This window comes from Tyto alba, unplaced genomic scaffold (assembly GCF_018691265.1).
Source record: "Tyto alba isolate M040663 unplaced genomic scaffold, T.alba_DEE_v4.0 Super-Scaffold_20000042, whole genome shotgun sequence".
NCBI classification, from domain to species: domain Eukaryota; kingdom Metazoa; phylum Chordata; class Aves; order Strigiformes; family Tytonidae; genus Tyto; species Tyto alba.
Genome location: NW_024881293.1, coordinates 8528456 through 8549756, shown reverse-complemented (window position 1 = coordinate 8549756; position 21301 = coordinate 8528456). Strand labels below are relative to the sequence as shown.

Sequence of the window (21301 nt, the reverse complement as noted above, 5' to 3'; positions counted from 1 at the left end):
TCTCCCAGGGCCAGGGGGGGCTCTGAGCCAGGCTCTGCTGTGGTATTGGGGGTGATACAGGTACTTCCCATTCCTGCTGCCCTTTCTGCAGGAGCGGGGCTGCACGGGCTCCCATCACCCCAGGAACTGCTAGAGAGGCAAACGAGAGAAACCATTTTCAGGTGGTATTACTAGGGAGGTTCAGAGAAGATATAAAGGGGAGAAGCTTCAGCTGGGGTAAACTGCAGCAGCTCTCGCGTTGCAAGGGTGGGCTGGGTGGCTGGCAGTGGGTCCCAGCTCCCAGGGGGGTGAGCTGGTGGGGATGTATCCCGGGGTCAGAGCTTGCTCGGTGCTGGAGAGAGCAGGAAGATGCTGTGGTCATCAGAGGGTGCGACATCTGGCAGAAGAATTAATCTTCAGTGTCAGAGGCACGTGGACTTGTCCAGAGAAAGAGGGCTCTTAGAAACACCAGCTTGCACTGAAATCCCCAAATTTTGCACTGATACCTGATGATGCTGACCGGACCCTGACCCCACGGCCAGGTCAGCTTCCCGGGTGTGATCCTGCCTCTCCAGCAAGGACTGTGCCTCTCCTGGAAGCGCGGGCTCGGCGCTGGCGGCAGTTGCTCCCCTCTGCCCGGCTGGAAGAGGAAGCTCTCGTGCAGCCGTGGCCCATGTAACCTGCTCACCCGCGGTGCAGCAGGGGTTTAACCCCCTCGTTTTGAGGCGACACCATGGCAAAACAAGGGTTATTGGGAGGGGGGCTCTTCCTTGCCAGGTGTTAAAATACTGACAACTCCTGTCAAAGGATCCTTTCATGTAGACATTCCCGGGCAGTCCTCAACATGCCTGGGAAATATAACTGCTCTGGAAGAGCAGAGGTGCATTATGGCAAGTTCTTTGGTAACAAATTCTCTCATTATACCATGTTATGACATGGATAAATCTCTGTTAAATAGCAGAGTGATTGCCCCGCAGGGAGAAAGGCTGCCGCTCAACACAGGCATGCCTCCACTGATAACCTTATCATGTCTTAACAGCTCCAGGATTGCCTTCAAAGATCCTTCCACAATAACAAACTATTCTTTTAAGGAACTCCGTGTTGATAGTTCTGGGCAAGAAAAGTCAGGGCTGTGCCCTGTGCGGCCGTGCTCCGGCTCCTCGCGGCAGGCAGCCGTCCTGCAGCCGCATCCCCATTCACTGCCATAACAAGCATCATTTTTTTTAGGATCCCAGGAGGCTCTACATCCCCAGCCGTGTTTTCAGCCAGGAAGAGCCCTCGACAATGTACACTCTCCATAGGGGACAGCAAAATGCGCGTCTTGCTCAGATGCCAAGCAGAATAGGTGCCTCTGCTCCTATGTGGTTATCTGTATTCGCTAATAATCTGCCACACGTGCGTGTCTGTGCAGGGCTGTGCTACATCATCTGATTTAGTGGTACTTTACAAGCCGCAGCTGAAGTGCACGCACCTGGCTTGCAGAGAGCACAGAGGCACCGCGCTTCCCTCGAGTGCAAGACAAGGCAGTTGCAAAGTGGGACCCGGGGGATCAAACTGCTGGTGTTTAATCACATAAGCCAGCACAGCCGACTCGCTGCTCGGCACTCTTGGCGTGGCCGTGTTTCTGCCACCTCTACGAGGGGTGAACCTCGGGCTGTTCACTCGTACCCTTCCTGTTCCGCAGCGTTTGGACCAGCTGAGCTCTCGGAACCGGCCACACGTGGCCCCTGGGTCACACAACACTCATGTCGCTCTGCCCGTCCAGACCTCAGCCCCAAGATTTCTTTCACACCTACAGAAGAGCTCGGGTACGTTCTGCCCCTGGGCACCTCCTGCCTTTATTTTCAGTTCCTACTCTACCCTCTGGACCGTTAGTGTCTGCCTCCCCGGTTATGTTACTATGGCCATCTCTGTTCACAGAAAAAGTCAGAGCGCGTCTGTTATTGCACGTTTGTAGAGCACAACAGGTTCATGTGTCAGTGTGGCTTGTGGGCGCTGGTACAGTATAAACAGCAAACAGCAGTAATAGCACTGAGCAATCCACCTGAACTTTACATAAACTTGCACAGCATCTATTCCTCTGGGTTTTTTCTGTAGTCGTGCAGCTTTCAATGTCAACCCTCCTCTGCCAGGCTGAAAGTATAATGCCACCTCCATCGCTGTCCCTTCTCTGTTACTGTGATCTGTCCTGCAGTGCAAGTCCAGAGCACTAGGAATAACTGGAAAAGCCAAATTATTTAAACACTAGCAGAATATCAACATTAACCTCTGTTTCTCTAGGGACTTGGTACCCCTAATTGTCTTTAGGTGGGGTTTCTTTCACTGCCGCGTTGAAATGCAGCTGCTTCTTGGGTGAGACGGAGACCACGCTGCGCCCGTGCCGCACGTAATGGGAAATAAGCACAGCACAGCGACAGCCCCGCGGTGCGACCGGCCCCGGCGGGGCTTCACCAGGGTTATCTTGGTCCAAGGAAACGGTTTGCGCATCACGAGATCCAAACGAGCCCACGCCCCACAGCGCTTCATGGCGACTGATACGGCTGCAGCTGCAAAGCAGCACGGAAATGAAGCCTCAGCATCTGCCGCTGTCCACCCCGAGCAAATGCCCAGGACCGGCTCTGGAAGAGGCCACCGCGCTGCTCAGGCCCGCAGGAAGCCTAGGCAGGGAGAGGTGGGTTTCCCCATGGATGCTGACAGCCTCGCACGAAAAATAACCTGACTCTTCTGTGTGGAAAGACCTACCGGCGAAGTCCATCTCCCCCCGGCCCTCCCTGGGCAGCAGAACCGCTAGCAGGATGTGTCCCAACAGATTCGGAGCTGATAAAATCTTATTTATCTTCAACTGTTGACACCGAAGCGTCTAGACTTGCCTGCTTCGGGAGGGCTGCAGCCAAGTCCTCCTTTCTCTCCTGAAGGAAATGATTTGCTCAACAATTACTTTTTCCACAAATCCTCCCCCTCCTCCCTACCAGCCTCCTCCTCCTCCTCCTCTTCTACATTCCAGTCTCCTCATTAGCTCTACTCAAGACGTGTCCAGGACTGCAGTCAATGGATCCCAATAAAGCCACTAGCCTGGCAAGAGAGAGAGAAGAAAAGTGCTGCCTCCGGCTGCTAATTTCCTTGCGCTCCCCAGCAAGCAGCTGCAGAGCTGCATCCTGGGACAGGTTCGGACAGATCGCAGCGGAGAGGTGATAATAATGTGTCTGTCATCTTACTCAGACATGTAGCATCTTGCAAACCGCAAATACCGTTAACCGGCTCGGACGAATCTGTTACGACAGATCCTGGAAGACATGCCGACTACAGAGCTAATTTTTTCTTTCTAATTTTTTTAATAACCATTTTTTAATCACCAGCCTATATAACTTCTCACTGAGCTGGAAATTCCTCCCAAACCTAATTTGTTGCTCGTTTACTATGAGCGGGGTTTGAGTATGTCCAGCGCAGCACTGATGCCCGAGCAGAGCATCCACCCGTGCCCGAGGCAGGCGGGCGGGCTGGGCAGCAGCGACGCTGCCCCGGGGGCGGCTGGAAGGGGTCCCCAAAATCTGCCTCCCTGTGTCTGCAGTTCCTGCCCCGTGGCGGTGACACAGCGGGGTCCTGGGCAGGGGGTTTTCAGGGTGCCTGGCAGAGCCCCCCTGCACAAAGCCCCACAGCTCACCCTGGCTGTCAGCAGCTGCGGGGGACCCCCATCACCCCCAAAACCCCCAGCCCCCGGTGACGTCTTGGGGCCGGGGCTGCCCCCACAGGACACAGCTCAGAGAGGCTGCATGTGCTCCAGCCTGCATTCTTCTACCTTTATTACCATGCCATTACTGCTAATTAAAATCCCTTGGTTCACCCCCAAAAGGAGTCCTCTCCCTTCCTTCCCTGGTGTGCACATCCTAAAATAACTGCCAACCAGGATCACAGCCGTTCTTAGTCACTGCTCAGCCAGCCAGCGCTGGCACACTCGTGGCTTGTTTTAATCTCTTCTAGTAAATCTGACTCTTTTTGTGCGTCTGGATACTCGGGTCCTCTGACCAAGCCGGCGCTGGAGTTCCCTCTTAACCAAACAGGAAGCCAAAAATCCAGCAAGGCAGTTATTTCATGCTGCGTTACCATGAGTGGGTATGAGGAGCAAGCTGGGAGGGAAGGGAAGAGGAGGCTGAGAGTCAGGCTTGGGAATCACTGCTGGAAACAAAATGCAAAACCTGAAGCAGCAAGATCTGGCTGCGGGGGAGCCGACTGCCTACCACAGCATCCCTGGCAGGCTGTGCCGAGCAGGAGGGAGCTGCTTCTGCTTCCTTACAGCCACGGCCTGGAGAGGGCACGGCCAGGGAGCACGGTTTACGGGCACAGACAGGGTCCCTCTCCCCTCTCCTTAATGTCTGGGCTCCCCGGAATGCTTTCAGCCCTGCTTCTCGTGGCATGGGACGTGGCCCCGCGTGTAACACCCTCTGCCCCCCCACTCCCCCAGGGCTCTGCAGGACCCGCTGCCCAGGGCACTGCTGAGCCAGAGCACGGAGATGCTTTTCCTTCTGCAGCCTGTTTATTATCCCACTTCATCCAGTGGCTCCCTCAGTCCCCACATCCCCTGCACCGTTCAGATCCGAACGTAGTGGAGCTGACCAGAGCAACCTCCTTTCCCCGGTGCGTCCTCTCCCAGCTCCACAGCAGTCCCCGCAGGACAGCGCTGCCTTCCCGCCGGAGCAGCCGCTGCCGGTAAGTCGTTCCCCTGACCTGTGCATACCATACACGTTCAAGATAGTGGAGCTGATAGCGGGATCGTGTTGGAACATTGCACACTGAATTCCTTCGCCTTTTTTCTTAATTCCATTGTGTCTGGAGCTCCTGGAGCCTCATCCACGCCCTGCTGGTGGAAAGCTGGTGGAAAGCCTCCAGTGGGCTGGCTTCAATGGGCTTTGGAGCAGGCTGGTGCTGAGGTTGCTTTCCTACTTCTGGCACGCCAAAATATCCACGCTGTTCTGCCCAGCTACTTGGATAAAAACAAAGATGTTTGTGGCTCAGAGACAGAGTGCACAGAGCTGTGCGTGGCCCCTGCTCATCTCCAGGCCGCTGCTGTTGGACAGGTACCTCCCTAAAATATGGTAAAGTGCCAGAGAGAGTTTGAAGAGGGGGCTCATTTTCTATAGATGCTCCTGAAGGTTTTTCCCTCCTTTACAACCGCCTTTACCCCAACAAGCTTCAGCCAGCAACCAGCAAGGGAAAACCTACCTCCTGCCACCCCAATTATTTCCATCCTTCTCATTCAGTTAGCATTAGACAAGCCATTTCAGCTCCCCCAGTGCCCACGCTCCAACTGCAAGATCTACGCAGCAACTGGACCCAGTTCAGTGTGGCAGTATCCCACTGGCTGAGCACTGGGACACAGACCAGTTTGCTGTGGGTGAGTGCTGGGCAGCTGTCGCTCGCAGCAGGAGCATCTCACCTCAGCTCTGAACCTCTCCAGCCTTTCCATCCCAGGCTGTTTGCTCCCCAAAGCAGCCGGCAAGACCCTGGTCGTGGCCCGGACCCCCTGTGCCTGGGTGAGGGGACCCCCCGCCTGCTTCTCTCGGAGGTTTGTCCGTCTCTCCCCATCTCCAGGGGCCCCGTGCGAGCCCAGGCAGCAGCCCCGCGCCAGGGGCTCGAGCCCCCGCGTCCTCTTGCAGCCAGGCCACGGGAGGCCAAAGACCCTATTAACGCTTCTGCAGGCTCTGGCGCGTGTGACAGCGTTTTAGAGGGAAGCACCGACCCGCCGCAAGCCTGACTTGAGAAAAATACTAATTATCTATCAGTTACCAGCTGGCCGGCGTGGCGAGGGGCTGCTGGTGAGAAAACAGCCGAGATCGGCTGGCGGCTCTAGCATGTTTGGGCAGCTCTGGGGAACCGAGAGCCCTGATGGCTTCCAACAAACAGGCAGGCTGCCGGCATGCCCCGTCTTGCAGCACCGCAGCTCCCGGTCGTCCTCCCAGCCCCGTCAAAGCAGCCTACCAGAGGGGGGCTTTGAACCTACAGGGAAAACCTTATTTTCAGCATCTGGCCATTGCTCTCTGCTGATAAGAAGGCCATTAAAAATGAAAAAGGGAGGCGGCGGCAGCCTGGAGGGCTTCCCGCAGCAGAAGGCGGAGCGGTCGCTTCGGTTCAGAGTTTGTGGCGACGTGCGGCGCGCGGAGCCCAGCCCGGGAGATGAGACATCCAACGTCACCCACCCACTGCCCAGCACCCCTCTGCAAGGACGGGTCTGGTGCTGGGAACGCGAGCCCCAAACCCCTGCCCCAAGTCTTCACCCCTTCTCCATTCACCCATTTCCTAAATTTAGAAATTCAGCGTTTTAAGGCTAGAGAGAACAGGTGATGATCCTCTGGTTTGATTCCCTACACTGCTGCCCTAAGACCCCAGCCTACTCATTCTGCATTGAGCCAGTGGTGCCTGCTTGAAGTGCAGCTTATCTTTCGAGAGATATGCAGACTCTTCATTTGAATACTTCAGGAGTTGGAGAATCTACCGCATTCCTTGGTAAATTGTTCCTACGGTTAATTATCCTCACTGTTAAAAAATTTCCACCTTGTTTCTAGTCTGAATTTGCCTGGCTTCAGCTTCCAAGCACTGGCTCTCATTATGTCTTTTTCTATTAGATTAAAGAGCTGTCTGCTATCAGAAACCATCTCCCATGCAGACTGCGATCAAGCCACCCTTACTCTTCTCGTGGAGACCTTTCATGCAGAACGTTTCTCTGGTATTGCCCTAGAAGGCATCTGTTCCAAATCTTTAATCTTCTTTGGATCTCTCCCTCCTCTGTTTTTGTCAGCAGCGGTTTCAAGTGTGGACACGAGAACTGTGTGTGTGCACAAGGGCAGTGGGCTCGGTGGTACCTTGCTCCCCTGCCTGGGTGATGCTCAGCCGCTGTAAGCAAGCCAGCCCACCGTGCAGGCAGCTTGTCTCCAAGCGGTCTCTGGCCACGAGCCCTGGGCTCCTTGGGAGCCTCCTTCCCTAAGCACGGGAGAATGGATAACGCCAAGTCTCCCAGAGGAATAGCCAGAGGCATTCAGTCAAAACCTTTCAAAAATAGGAGCCTATTGTGCTACACACTTCCATCAACCAAAGCTTATGATCGTGCTGAAAAACAATGCCAAAGCCTTTGACAAGACGACTCGCACCAAACTATTTGGTTTGGCATTGCCTGCGCACCAGCTGCCGGTTCCTCCTTGGCTGGATTCTCCGTGGTCCGAGCCCAGATTGCCGGAGGCTGTCGGAGCTGCCACTCCGGCAGAGCCTTCCCCCGGGGCGGAGGGCTCCGCGCTGCTCCCAGCGCTGGCATGGCGGCTCTGACGAGTTCACGGTCAACGCTTGCAACGGGCCTGGCGGTAATTAGCTGGTGCAGTTAATCTTAAAGAGCTCAAAAGCCATGAGGCTTCCCCGGCTACGGCCTGAATCAGCAGTGCTGTTTCTTTCAAGGTGCTGAATCAAACAGTGCGTGTCCTTTAGCGCACCGAGAAGGTCAATTCAGCGACCCTTGGCTGGACCATCTCCGAGCTGTCAGGTGTCACTGTCCCCAGCCCTGCTGACTGTACATTTAACTTTCCTTCCCAAGTGCCTACAGCTCCTGACAGCTTTCCTAGGCTTTCTTGTACGCTGCTACGTACACATTCACTCACATAGAGAATCACACTGTGTACATACATCATTATTTGTATATTGACTGACTGGCAACGTACAACGTATAGCTTTTTGCTGAATTCCTTTCCCTGTTTAACCAGGACAGACTCCCAAGTGCGGCAGTGCCAATGCAGAGCTCAAAGCAAGTGGGAAGAAGGCAGCAGCCCCGTCTTCCATCACAAAAGGTGCTGCTGCGTGGCTGTGACAGTTGTCAACCAGGAGGACATGGAGGGAATCTGGCTGTCACCACAGCAGGACCATTCTTCATGTGGCAACCTCAGCAAGCTGGACAGTCTGCACCCACATTGGCAGTCCTGCAGAAATTACTATTTCAAATGAAATGCCCCCCGCGTTCTCCAGGGCTCAAGATGCTGCTGACCCACTTCTGTTCTCCGTGAGACCCAGCTTCAGCGCAGTGAAACGTGGGCCGGCTGGTGCTGGCCCTGCAGCCAGCCTGCTTGCGGGAGATGGATGCACCATCACCCCAGCGCGGCGGCTCAGAGGGCCGCACACCTCACTGACTGCCTTGACAACTATTAAAGCCAGTTCAGGCATTTTACTCCTCCGCTCTGGACCACTTTCCAGGAGACCCCCCCTTGCAGCCGGGCACTCAGCAGCCTCAGCTCCCTGACCTGGCCGGCGGGCGCATCCTCTGCAGGTGCTTACAGCCGCCCGTGGCACGTTCACTGGGCATCTCTCAAGTCCAGCTGCTCCCCCGAGGCTCTCGCAGCATCCATGTGGCACTGGCTGCTCCAACGTACAAAGGAGACCTTAACACAGAGGCTTGAGGAAAAAAGCAATCCCATCCTGGTTAGCATAGCTCGCAGTAGGACAGGACAGCTACAGGAGCACAGCCAGCATGGGGTGATGCTGAGACAGTCAGGGCTCGGTATAGTTTGAGGTTTGGAAAGATCCCACGTGGCTGGGATGGCTCCAGCGAGGGAAGGGGGCTGTCACAGGCTCCCTCGCCACGTGGGACTCCCTCAAGGAGCCTCTTGCTGCTCCCTCTGCTCTTCTGAGGACAATTGGCCAAAAAGACTTGAGTGGCTTTTTCAATTTACTCCCTGCAGCTGCAACATGCATCGTCAGGGACAAGGGAAGAGTATTTCCTTACTGCTAATTAAACTGAGCACGGGGCGGATCTTTAGTAGGTGCTCTCTCTGTCTGTTGAGGTGCCTGAGTCCCTCCTGCCTGCAGTGTCCAAGGGTGTCCTGCAGCACCCAGCCCAGCCCTGCCCGTGGCTGTCTGCTCCATCCCAGAGCCATCCCCGTGGCACTGCTAGCTGGGACAGTGCTGAGTGAGCACTGGACACATTCCAGTCCTCCTCCCTCCACACCAGGACAGCTGGGACAGATACCCTGCATCAGTGTGGGTTCAGTTTCCATTTGGATGCTTTTGTGGCATGGGAATGCCTCCTTTCCCTGTGCAGGTCCTGTGCAGCTTTACTTTTAACTGATATGAGTTATCCCCCAACAGGGATGGGATTGGGCTGGAGCCACATCCTACTCTGAGGACCTTCAGTTTATTCAAAACATAATGAAACGCATCCTTTAGCAACACCTTGCAAGGGAAGGCAGTAGAAAAGAGTGAAGACTGATGGCTCCTACGAGGGCAAGTCACGTTTAATCACGGTGCTGGTCCCAAGCCCCTGGTCAGCGCGACTCAGCAGTGAAGCCGTGGAGCTCTGGTGACCGGACACAGGGAAGCTGCTCCACTGCCCCAGCCATGGATTTGGCTGTATTCGATTGCCAGCTCGCTGCCAGCTTGCTGCTGGTTTGCCCACTCCACCTGCCCGTTGGTTTTTGCAGGACAGACAGAGCCGGCGCTGCGGCAGCTGCTGTGGCCCGGCCCCTCCTGCCCCCTCTTGCCACGACACACGGGAGCAGCCACAGCCCGGGGTCTGCCTGCACGAAAGCATCCAGAGACACTCCTGTCTGCCGCGGGAAGGACTGCCTTGGCAATTAAACACATCAGCTTCCAAAACTAAAAGTCATTATCACACCTCAGGCTGATATATCGCTCCTGGTCTGCTCTGCCCATTTCATGATAATATCAAACCGCATCCCTGGAGGAAACCCTGTTGCTCTCTCATTGGGTCAGCTGTGTCACCCCAACCTTTCTGCTCTGTTAACGTTTCCCAGAGGAGAAAACCCGCCTGCCTCCAGCGTGCCAGTGAGCAGCTCTCCCTGGTGCTCAGGGAGGCAACCGCTGCAGAAATGCCTCTGACACCGGTCGCAAGTGCCGTTTCTGCTAAAAACCAGGGACAGTGCTACACTAAGCCAGGAGCCAGAATGTGAACTTAGGACCTTTTGCCACAAAAACCAAAGCAGCCCTCGTACGCTCTGCCCGGTTCCTGGGTCCCTGATGTGCGGAGGATTCCTCTGCCGGGCTGCAGGCGTGCGATCAGCCTGGCAGTGGAGCAAACCTGCATCTCTGCTCCTGAGGACCAGGCTGCTGCGCCCACGTCGCAGGGGGCAAGATGCTGTGCTGCGATCCCGCTGTGATTAAAAACCTACTCTGTTATTTTGCACTGACTTCTCGAGATTAAGTTACTCTTCTGACACGCGATGAAAAAGGCTTGCAAATGACAAGCAAGAGCTTACAGCAAAGCTGAGAATGGCCCCAGTAGATATAAGCAAAGGTCTGTCTCGCCCACTGCCTCGCCTCTGACAGCGGTCGCTGGCAAATGTGCAGGGAAGCGCCACGAGAACAAGGCAGGTACTTCCCCAGGGCATTTATCCAGCTTCGTGATTTTTGGGGACATTTACCTGCAGTTTAGGGAACTGCTGCGAGAGAATTTACATTCAAACCTCTGTGCTTAACAGCCCTTTTGGAGAAAATCCCTGAAAAGCACGCACTTGACGTTTCCTGCATGTTTTGCTCTCCAGGGCCACCTGTGCAGGCAAAGTCCCTGTCGGGTGGTGGCTGCGTCCTGCAGCCACCCCGTGCGAGCGTGCCCTCTGCGTCCCACTGCAAATCACCACCGAGGCATTCGGGTGTTTGCAGCTGGCCAGCCGAAAACGCTGTCGGTGGTAGCAAGCAGCTCTCTAGAAAGGCAAGGAGACATGCAACTTACGGTCCAGGTGGCTGACTTGGCGGTGCTGGATTGCTGGAAGGTCACCTCGAAGTGGTGGGGACCAGGGTAGTCAGTGTTGGAGGGGATGACGGGCGCAGGGGACATGGCGTCGAAGGTAGAGCTGGGCTGCGAGTAGGGCGAATGCGTTGGGACATTGGAGGTGTGCTCGGAGCTGTAGGGGCTGGTGGAGGCTGCTCTGCTGCCGATGCTCTGATCCATGCTGTTGTTCAGCAAATTGAACTGGGACTGGAGGAAGGGAAAAGGGGAGGAGGGAAAAAAGAAAACACCAGCCAGTTTAGAGACATGGAAACCTCAGCCACACTTCTCCAGGGCTCCAGGTGTCCTGTTACAGCCTCCTTAAAGGGCCAGTGTGCGGGAAAGGCAGCGAAAGAGCTGGCCGGGGCGGCGTGGGTTTTGGAGCAGGTCACCACTTGTGCAAGGGATAAACTCAATTGGCTCCAGTCACCGCCGTCCGTCCGCTCCGTGCTCACGGGAGGCAGCGAGGTGCTGAGATCCCTGGATTTCCAGCGCACCTGCCTATGCAAAGCCACTCGGGACGCCGGGCAGGGATTTTCCAGGGTTTGCTCAGGTGTGGGGGATGTCCCTCTGCAGGACGGGACGGGACTGGGGGGGGTGGCCCTGCTCGACAGTGTCTTTTCCAGCGGCCAGAGCATCGAGGGCAGGGGAAGCTGCCCCAGCATGCAGCCCGCCGATGAAGGCATCGCTCCCATTGCGACTCCATCACTCAACATCCGACCTGTTTTCCCGACATCTCCTGCACGCATTTGCTTGTCATGAACGTACACATGCACAGCACTTCTGGAAGTGTTTCTCTAAGAAGAGCCAGCCCTCAATGGTGGTTTGTGTAATTCATTTCCTAGCCGGGATGTTTGCTTTCAGTGGCTTTCGCTGATGCAGGTCTAATTTGGGGAAAACCTCAAACCTACAAAGCGTCTAGCTGCGATGCAGCGCGCTGAACTAAGCTCAGAGAGCAAACATACCTACTTATGCACGTACTGGCTCTTGATCCAGACATGCTGGACCAAATCCTGACTTTTTACAATTCTTTTTCTTATTCCTCTTCTGAACAATTACTGTCAGATACTTGCAGTTAGAGCTGGCAGCACTTTTACCTGCAAGCATAGACTAGGCAAAGCTACGTTCTCAAAAGCCACAGGCTGAAGCGGCCTTAATCTTTCATCTGGAAATCAGACCCCCAAGATTAATTTTTTCCATGGTAGAGAAATAAAATTATTTAAAAAAAAAAATGCCCAAATTGTAGCTGTTTCTCAAAGTAAATAGGATGTTTTTCTCCCCGAAATCCGCAATTCCCCACTTGCTCAAGGGCTGCTCTCCCAGCACTTGCAAACCAGCAAGGCGGGTGCTGCCAGTGGCTGCCCGGGCTCCGCCGGTGACCACGTGCAGCGGCCTCCGCGCTGTCGTCCCGGCTCCCCGCAGCACCCAGAGTCGGAGGAGGAACGGGGCCACCCGCCTGCACTCCCCCCTGCCCCCAGCTCCAGCCCCCTCCGTCCCTGTGCCTGGCGGGGACCGTCCCTCCAGCCACCAGCACCAGTTGGGGCAGCACTGGGAAACCAAGGGCGACTGGCAGGCGGCCGTCACCGTCCCTCAGCCCAGCAGGCTCAGCCATCTGCCTTCTCCTCTGAAGGGCTGCAAGGCTCACGGCTTAGGAATCAAGAGACGTGTTTTAACTTGGGATCCCAACCTCACCCAAACGTCTACGATGTATAATGGTTTAAAGGCAATCATCCTTCTCCAGGAAAGTTCTCCTGTTGTCTGCATCTCTCGCAAGGTCGTTGGAGCCTGTGACTAACTGGAGGAATGCTGAACAAGATCTGGCTTGCTTTTACACATACAGCCATTTTCTCCCCTAAAATATGTGCGTAAACCCCTCTATTCCTTTTTGCCACTCTATAAATAGCCCAGCCAAAGACAAACCACCCCCACCCAAGCTTTCCACAATCCCAGGCTTCACCTGGAGAGAAAGTTAGGAGAAACTTCAGTGAAATGGGCATTAAAAATGCACGTGGGAAGCCCTGGCCATCCAGCTGGGAAATTGCCAGCTGCAGGCAGCTGCTGGCGGGGACTGCAGGGCAGGGAAGCCTTGGTGGCCAGTGACACTGGCCGGGAAGGCATGCAGCACTACTCACCCGTGAAAAGCAAAGCTCAGGCATCGACCAGGAGGAGAGTGGCAAGGGGAAAAGGGATTACTGCTTTTCAGGGCTGATCCGCAGCCCAAATAATCCAGGAGTATCACAACTGAGCTGTTTTCTTCTCCTGGGACACTGGACACAGGCTGCACACATGCCCTGGGCCCAGCCACCTGCCTTTTTTAGGAATGAATGGAGAGTAAATGCTCTGCATTCGGCGAGCAGGCAAGGTGATCTTCAGTGCTGCCCTCGCACACATACGTGTACTCAGGAAAAGCAGGCTACGTCTGGACCGCCCGGCACAGCACAGCACGTGTGCTGCCATGGTGGCTCATCTCCTGCCGAAACTGGAGATAACTGGGAAGCCTTTCGCCTCCCGGCAATATCTGCTGCTGGTGAGCCATGAGCTCGGGAGCTGCAGGGCAGGCTAGGGGTGAGGTGGCCCTTTCAAGTGGCCAGAAAAAAACTCCACAAAAGTCACCCCTGCGTGATTTTGTGAGTTTGTGATGCTTAGAGCCAGGACTGTGAGCAGCTGAAGCCTGTGGCTACAAAGCTTATCAGGCAGGTAAATTGGAATGGAGCCACTGAGGTCCATCCTGACCTCTGCATGAGACACAGCCTTCCCTCAGGAAAAACAGTGAGCTCTGCACACATGAAGGAGATGCAAGACTCAGAGTGTCATCTCTGCAAGCCAGGCTGGCTGCCCCGAGCAGGGGTCCCCTGCCAGCACAAAGCAAGAGGCAGTGCCCCGAGTCCCAGGGCTTTACAAAGCCACTGGCAGAGATAGCCAAAGTCAGGTGCAGGGAAAAAACGACCAACTTGGATTTCGAAAGTAACTTAACTTTGTAAACATTTCCTTAAAAAACAAATTGAAGTCTTGAGTGTTTGTGTGTGTATGTGTGTCAGCAAACCCAACACAGCTTGTGTGTGTATGTCTGTAAATATATATATAGACACACACACATATGTTTATACACACACATACATAAATATTCACATGACTGCAGCAACGACCTCCCAAGTAACAGCACTACAGCACAAACCGAACCTGGTCCATATGTGCTTTATACTAACACATGTAAGACAAAAAAGAGGAATTAAGTAATTTCTGGTTGGGAAGTGCAGCACTGTACCTTTGTCTCTCTGCTGCATCTATGCCTGTATCTAACCCTCCTGAATGCCAGAGAGCAGACACAAACCTCTTTTGACTAAGAAAGCAACTGCAGCGCTTGAAGACAGGGCTGAAAATGTATCACCCGCAGTGCAGGTACGGTTTCATCTGCTGAACCCTCCCAGAGTCTTTAAACCAGGGACAAAAAGCCTGCCTGGGGCCACGGGTACCTGCCATGAGCTCAGCTGACCCCAGTGGACAACCAACTGGTGCTGGTGGTGCCCAGAACCTCCGGCCATTCTTTGGACAGGTAACACCCCTCCATCTGCACACCCGCGGGTGAGGGAGCCTGCACCCCTTGGCACTAATTAAATTGCACCTTGGGCTCTGTGAGCACTAGCTCAGGCAAAGCAGGAGAGGAATGCCCACCGAGCCGCCGAGGCTGCAGCATCTCCCACTGACACAGCTCATCGGTCATGACCGGGGCTGCAGCAGCCTCAGCTCCTCGGTGCAGCCATGGGACAGGAAAAGGCTTGCACCACGACAAGCCCCTGGCACGTCCCAGGCAGCGGCGGGCACCAAGGCTCAGCAGGCAGAGCCGGGGCAGGTGCCCAGCTCCTGCCGCGCCGGCGGAGGACGATTTCAAATAAAAGCAGCAAGGCAAAACCCGTTAAATAACAAGAAGCACCTACCGTGGTATAATGCTGCATCGGGTCGCTAATGTACAGCATTTTAGTTGTCTCGGGGTTCACAGGGTGCTGGGAAGCGTCCCGCCACGGGAGTCATGGGGTCGGGGCGGTGGCGGGGACGGCCAGGTAGGAAGGCAGGAGGAATGAGGGAGCGCGGGAGCAGGGCCGGGGCGGGCAGCGCCAGGGATGCTGCGCCGGCCACCCGTGTGCCACCGTGTGTTGGTTTTTTTGCTTTTTTCATCTCCCTTAGTTCTGTCAACTCGCTGCATCCAACAACAAAACGGGGCCCACCCCTTCTGTCCCTCATGACTATTCATTAATGCACAGGGCAGGCCCCAGCTTGCCCAGTGATGGACTGGGCGATACCAACCATTCCCACTGCAGGGAGAGCGGGGGTCCAGCTCCATCATCAAACCCGGCTCGATTCTACTCCAGAAAGCTGCTTGCAGCCGTGCTGGTCTGGAAACCCATTTGGCCGGCTCCCTTTTCCAGCAGAGTGAGGTGGCTGCACTCGCACCGACCTGACGATGCAGTGACTCTGAGACAGCTTCATATCCCAGAGATATGGAGTTATCCCTATCTAGATGGATAGCTGTGGATAGATGGATATTTAGATGGATAGGTAGGGACGGATAGGCATGGATAGGCATAGATAGGGACAGATGGCTAGACAGATATCCAGACGGGCAGATATGGCTAGATATCTAGATGGATAGACCCACACACAAGCAGGTCAGTGGCACTGTTGTACGTAAAGCCTAAAACACCGCACAAGCTACCAGTCCTGAAGCTGCCGTCACTAAGCGAAAAGGGCGGCTGAGGAATTGTTCACATCTTTAATTACAGCCACTCCTCCCACCAGGGAACTGAAACAGGTCTGTAGGAGCAGCGCAGTGCCAATGCAGAGCATTGTGCCTGACCAGACGGCAGGTCACAGAGCGTTTGGGTGGCCTGCTCGCAGCCCCTGAGCATCAGCACCGGCGCTGGCTCTGAGCCTCCGCACGTCTGCTCCAGCTCTGCTGAGCCCCGTGAGCCACAGGCACCACGGCACACACGGAGCGGCCCCTCCGCTGTGGCTCCTGTCTCCCGCCTTGCTTTCAGGCCGGTGGCATCACGTTGTCTGTGCATTTATTCTCGCGTATGCCACGCGTCTCGGTGTCTGGCGGAGCTGGCCGTGGCTCCCTGGGAGCTCAGCCGCACAGCGCCCGGTTGCACGATCGGGCCAATGTCAATATTTACTACCGGCTCATTATGCCGAGGAAGGGGCAGGAGCCGGCTCTGTCCTGCCCGTGCGCAGCCGCTGGGCTCAGAGCCCTGCAAGCCCAGGGCTCGCCCGGCCCTGCCAGCCCCCCGAGCTGCACCGACTCCCACCGGGCTCTGCTTCGGTTACAGCGGGAACAAGAAGAAAAGAGATGGCGAGCTCAGCAAGGGGCAGCTCCCCAATTAGCACCACCGCCCCTGCCTGATCCCTCTGCCAGGCTCCTGCCCGCTGCAGACAAAGGCCGGGGAAGGGAGGGAAAGCGAGGGAAAAGCGAGGGAAAAAGGGGCTGGGGGAGGGGATGCAAGCTGGTGAGGAGGGAAACGGCGGCTTTCTGGAGGGAGATGCTGCCAACGGCCAGAGCTGCTTCAGGGATGCTCCTGGGAGGCCACCCTGCTCGGGGCACTGAATGTGCACAAGCGACCCAGACATCTCACATGCCCACTATGCTTTTCAAACCCTTTGCCTTAGATGGAGACGCACCAGCTTCCTGGAGGGAAGGGCACGGACCCTCGGGGAATGTGGTGGGAGCAGAGCTGAGCGCTGGCAGCTCGACATGCCCCTCCAGCAGCTCTGCCTCGCCAGCACCTTAAAAACAGCTTTTACTACACAGCATTTTTATACCAGAGCAAATGATACTCCCCTCCTGTCAAGGAACTCGAGCTTCACCGCCGTTACAGCACAGAGCCTCTGCTGCTGCATGCAGCAATGTTATCTACTAGTAAGTAGCCACTAATTTACTGACCCCTGTACCAGCCGGCCGCAATCCTGCAGCGCAGTCATCGATCACAGGCTATCAGCCCCTGCACAACTGGCAGCAGCGCTGCACCTGTAGCATTTGTGTTCGGTTTGTGAATCAGCAAGCACCCCACTTCCAACCCCAGAGCCCCCAACGCACCACAGGGAAAGTGAGTTTGTGTTTGACGTGGCTCCCGTTTGTGCAGTCTGAGCACACTCACCATGACCGAGTCGTTCATGCTCCTCATCTGGAAGACGTCCATCGTGACCTCTGTGCGGTTGGAGACCTCATTGCTGCCTGTGTGGTTGGATGGGGGGAGGTCGAAGTAGGTGCTGTCGGGCTCCCTGTGGAAAAGGTGATGGCACAGTCAGCCTTCCAGCTCCCCGGCACAGCCTGCACCACCACTGCCCAGCAACTTGCGATTCCCTTGAATCTTGTCCCCTTCTCAACTTCTTACTCCATCCTCTGCTTTTATTTTCACATGGCAGAGCAGGCTTTGCTCAGGCAAACTTGCCTGGCAGGTAAAGCAAGCAGAGATGGGAAGTTTTTCATCCACCCAGCTGCTCTAGTGTATCTGTCACCTCGGGATGGCCTTAAGTGAGAGGATACCAAGGAAGGAGGATGAAATGAAGCACACTCCTTCCTTGCCTGATTAGAGTGTGAGCCTCAGAGGCCAGAAGACTTGCAAAAAAAACTAGAAGACTTTTAATTTTAGAAAATATCCATTTTAATTAGGCAGCCACCAAGCCTCATGACCTCATGAGTGAAGACTGAGGAGTAAGAGCTCATCCTCCCAGGCTTGGAACCAGTGTCCCCTGCCACACTCCAGGCAAGTGTTCCAGCCATATGGGGACACTTGCTCCAGCCCTGACACCATCTCCATGTGGCCCTGCACATGAGACAGACAGTGTCATGTACCAACGCCAGCTCGAGGGGCCACGGGTCAGGAAAACCAGCCAGGGGAGCGGTACTCAGCCTTGCGACGCGCACGAGGGCAGCCGTGCTGTGGGAATGCTGTGCCGCACTCTGCAGCTCTCCCGCCTTTGCATTCACCCTGTACACCGAAAACGCTGGCGGCTTCACAACCCTTTTCAGAATCAGCATCCCATACCTGGAAACAAGGTCTGTGGGGCTCTACTTTCAGGATACGCACACCCCAACTGCCTAGCATCACCAGGGTAAAGGGGTTTGGCAAATGAAATGGTCTGAGCAAAGAAATGGGAGTCTGGAAGCAAAGTCCTCAACGTGGAAAAGGAATATGTGAAAACTGGAGTGTGCAAAAGAAACTTGTCTCCCTTCAGGCCACAGTAATGATGTGTGCTAACACAGATTACAGAGCAAAGGGCCACCTCTGCCCCAGAATACCCCTCAAGGCAAATATCAACCACCACTTACAGCGTGCTCCAGAGGTGCTCAAACGTTGTGCCTTCATCAGCTGGAGATGACTGGGACATCTTCACAGACGGGGTGTCTGACAAAGGATAAATCACTCTAGGGGCAAAGAGAAACAGCGAGGTTAGCGTTGCCAGGGGGCCATCTCACCTCGGCAAAGCACCCGGCCAAGGGCACGAGTTTCCCACCGCCCTCCCAGCAGGGACCGGAGTCCCAACGGGCACATTGTGGGGAGATGGAGCCCCTCACCCCCCGGCGGGCTGCAGGCAAGGAGCGGCGTGCTGGAGGGGCGACCCGAGCTCAGCCCGCCCTGCAGCCTGCTGCACCCAAAGACGGCTTGCACAGGACAGGAGGCGGCTGGAAGCACCTTCACTGCAGATAACAAAAAAAACCCAGAAGCTTTCCTGTCGGGGTGGTATTTCTGGTGATGACGCCACGGGCCAGCGTGCTTACAAATATGTGGGTGTTTTGGAAAGGGCCAAAGCAGCAGGGTGTTGGGTTGTCAGCCTGTTTCTGCTAAGCGTTGATCCTGTGGCTCAAGGCTCCCATTTAAGATGTTTACAGCGTGCTTCAGCATGACTACAAACAGCTCCCCCGCTCTGCACAGCTGTTCTTAGTAGCCACTTTGGACCAGCTTCATTCAGCAAAAAGCTTAGACTCTCTGGTTAGACACAGCGATACCAAACTCTCGAGTATCAGGTCTCTGAATCAAACTGAAACCCCAAGCTAGCTGGCAGAAAAAAATAATCTTGCAGCAAGAATCAGAGCTGAAGGCACCCTTGTTGCAGCCACCAGCTCTGAGCACGGCATGCCAGGAAAGTGGGATTGCAGAGCTCTCAGCACTGGCAGGAGCTGAGGTGTCCCCCAGCAGCCAGTGGCCACTTATCTTGAAAAGAAGTCTGCCTGTGCTCTATTTTGATCTAGCCCTTCAGCCCGCATCCTGGCTTGTCCATTTTAGGCACAGGGCAGCTTTTATCCCAGGAATATCATTTGCCGACAGGCTAACATATTTTTCTCAGGAAGCTCTAGTTGCAAATGCCCACAAATCCACAAAGGCACAAAGACAGGTAAGAGATCCAGATGCATAGTGCAAGTTTACAGTGAAGCCACCATGCAGATATCCTAAATATTACTTGTTCAGACATTAAAATGACCTTCCCACTTCTAAGCAGCTTGCAAAGATTACTGAATGGAATATTATGCCCCCCAAGTAACTCAAGGCAGGAATGTTGCCTCTGCTTTGCAGACAGGGAAGTTTTACTGGAATAAAGCATGCTGTTTACGGGAAGGCTGTGGGAAAGCCAATTCTTCAACCAAAGCCAGCTGAACCCTACTGCTCAGGCATAACCAGAGTCATCCGCAATCCCGCCCGTTCCTTTTGCCCTGGGACAAGGTTTCTTGGCCTCCTTCAAGCGTGGAAGGAAGCACGCAGCGTCCCTCGGCTCTCCCTCTATGCCCAGCACCTCTCTGGCCCCAGCAGCAGGAGCGGCAGATTTTGCGGAGCCATCTTGAGCCCCGTGCTGCCTTCCTCTGCTGGCAGCCCTGCCATGGGATCGGCCTCCTCCTCGCTCACCCGCTCCCTGGAAGCAGTGGGACCACTCCCCTGCCCTGGCTGACACGGTCATGTCCCGGGCACCACCCGGGCTACTCCTTTGAACCCATGCCAGCGTTAGCATCTCATTTCAACTCAGTACCGACATCTAATAGTGAAAGCCTGAAAACTTCCTGCTTCTGGGGCTCGAGCTGCCGAGCACGAGGGCAGCCACTTTCTAACTGAGTGATGCTCAGGGTCACCCGGGCCCCTCTGATTCAGCTGGGGACGGGGTGGCTGCAGGGGTCAGGAGTTATAATGAAAGCATCGTGGTGTCCCCCCCACAGCTGACCCCGTGGGCTGCTTCCTGCTGCATCCGAGAGACACGGCATCCGCGTTCTTCCAGGAGGGTTTGCCACAGTGGAGGAGGGCTCATTCCCCATGGGGCTCATCACAGAACAGCTAGCAGTGACGGTCTGCTGTCCTCCTGTCCCTCCTCGTCCCACACATGACACACAGAGAAATGAACGGACCTATGCGCAGCTTTGAGAAAAGGAAAAGCCTAGAGCTGAGGCAGATGACTGCTGGTGGCCTTACCCTGCTTCTCTGCTGCTTTCCCCGGCCCAGGGCAGCGGCAGCTTCAGGAAGGAGCCAGGCCTTTCCCTTCGGTGCAGAGAGTACCTCCGCGCCGCCCCAGCTGTGTGGTCATGATGGGTGACACCAGCTCTAACCACGTGGCTGCACTCATTTTCGAAAGGAAAAAAATCTGAATATTTTAAGGGCGTTTTGGAAGTTCCCTTTCTCTTTCAAAGCACAATTGGTGCTCGCAAAGCCAGGCCAGTATCTTCTCACCTTTGAGCTCTAAACTCTGCTGTACAAAGAGAAGCTCTGGCTGGCAGCACTGTTAATGCACATCCCTGCTGCAGTGATCGTTGCACATCTTGGGAAAGAATCTCTGCAGCAAGAATGACAGCCTGACAGCAGGCATCTAAGATGACAAAGAATCACAAAAGATCTTGCAAACAGGGCTCCCAGAGGCTGGCAGTGGTGCCAATGACACTGTAATTTACTCTAAAAGGAGATGCCATTTAGAGTCCCATTATGCAACCAACGGTGGAAGCATTCACATGCAGGGAAATTGGGAAAGCACTATAATGGTGAGGTCCAGCAGATGGAAAAGACACCCCATGGGAAGCAGTGGAGGCCCTGTGGCACAGCTAAATTAAAGGTGAACTAGGAAGAGCCTTAGAGACTAATTCTAGAGAAGCATTACAAGATGACTGGGCTGTAACTACCTTCTCAGTGCCTCCAGGCTAGCTGAATGGCACTGGGAAATGACTAACATCAGCAGTGGCAGAGCTCAAGATCAGCCAGAGCCCAGGCTCAGCTTCTCGGTCACATCCAGCCCCCAGGTCTCTTTGGAGGCTATTTCACCTCTGCCGTAACTGTGTCAGCTCTCTGATGTCACCTGCATCCCGGCACCAAAGGAAAAGCCCTTTGTATCACCCCAACTTCTACCAGTGTTTAACACCTCCCGAGATCCAAACCAGCTTGTTAAACTGAAGATCTCTTTGCCCGGGGAAGGGTGCAGCAGGGGGTCCGTCCCTTCTGCCTCGACGCAGCAGGGAGGAGGTGAGCTGGAGGATGCTCTGCATGGCTGGCACAGGGGCTGCTCGGGGAGCCTGTGACAGGACGTACACTGGATTTATCACAGGCTTCT

At 55.1% G+C, this 21301-nt stretch overlaps 1 protein-coding gene across 1 annotated transcript in view; it reads right to left on the bottom strand.

Annotated features, from left to right (window-relative positions):
* The window catches only part of TP73 (tumor protein p73), a 28645-nt gene extending 8392 nt beyond the window's left edge, over positions 1-20253 (bottom strand). Inside the window, exons 1-4 of the mRNA XM_033007650.2 lie at positions 20179-20253; positions 18054-18149; positions 16879-17002; positions 10694-10939 (exon numbers count right to left, since the gene is read on the bottom strand). Coding sequence (XP_032863541.1) covers positions 10694-10939; positions 16879-17002; positions 18054-18112 — 429 coding nt within the window. The 5' untranslated portion in view covers positions 18113-18149; positions 20179-20253. The remainder of the gene's footprint in view (positions 1-10693; positions 10940-16878; positions 17003-18053; positions 18150-20178) is intronic.
* Positions 20254-21301: the final 1048 nt, after the last annotated feature.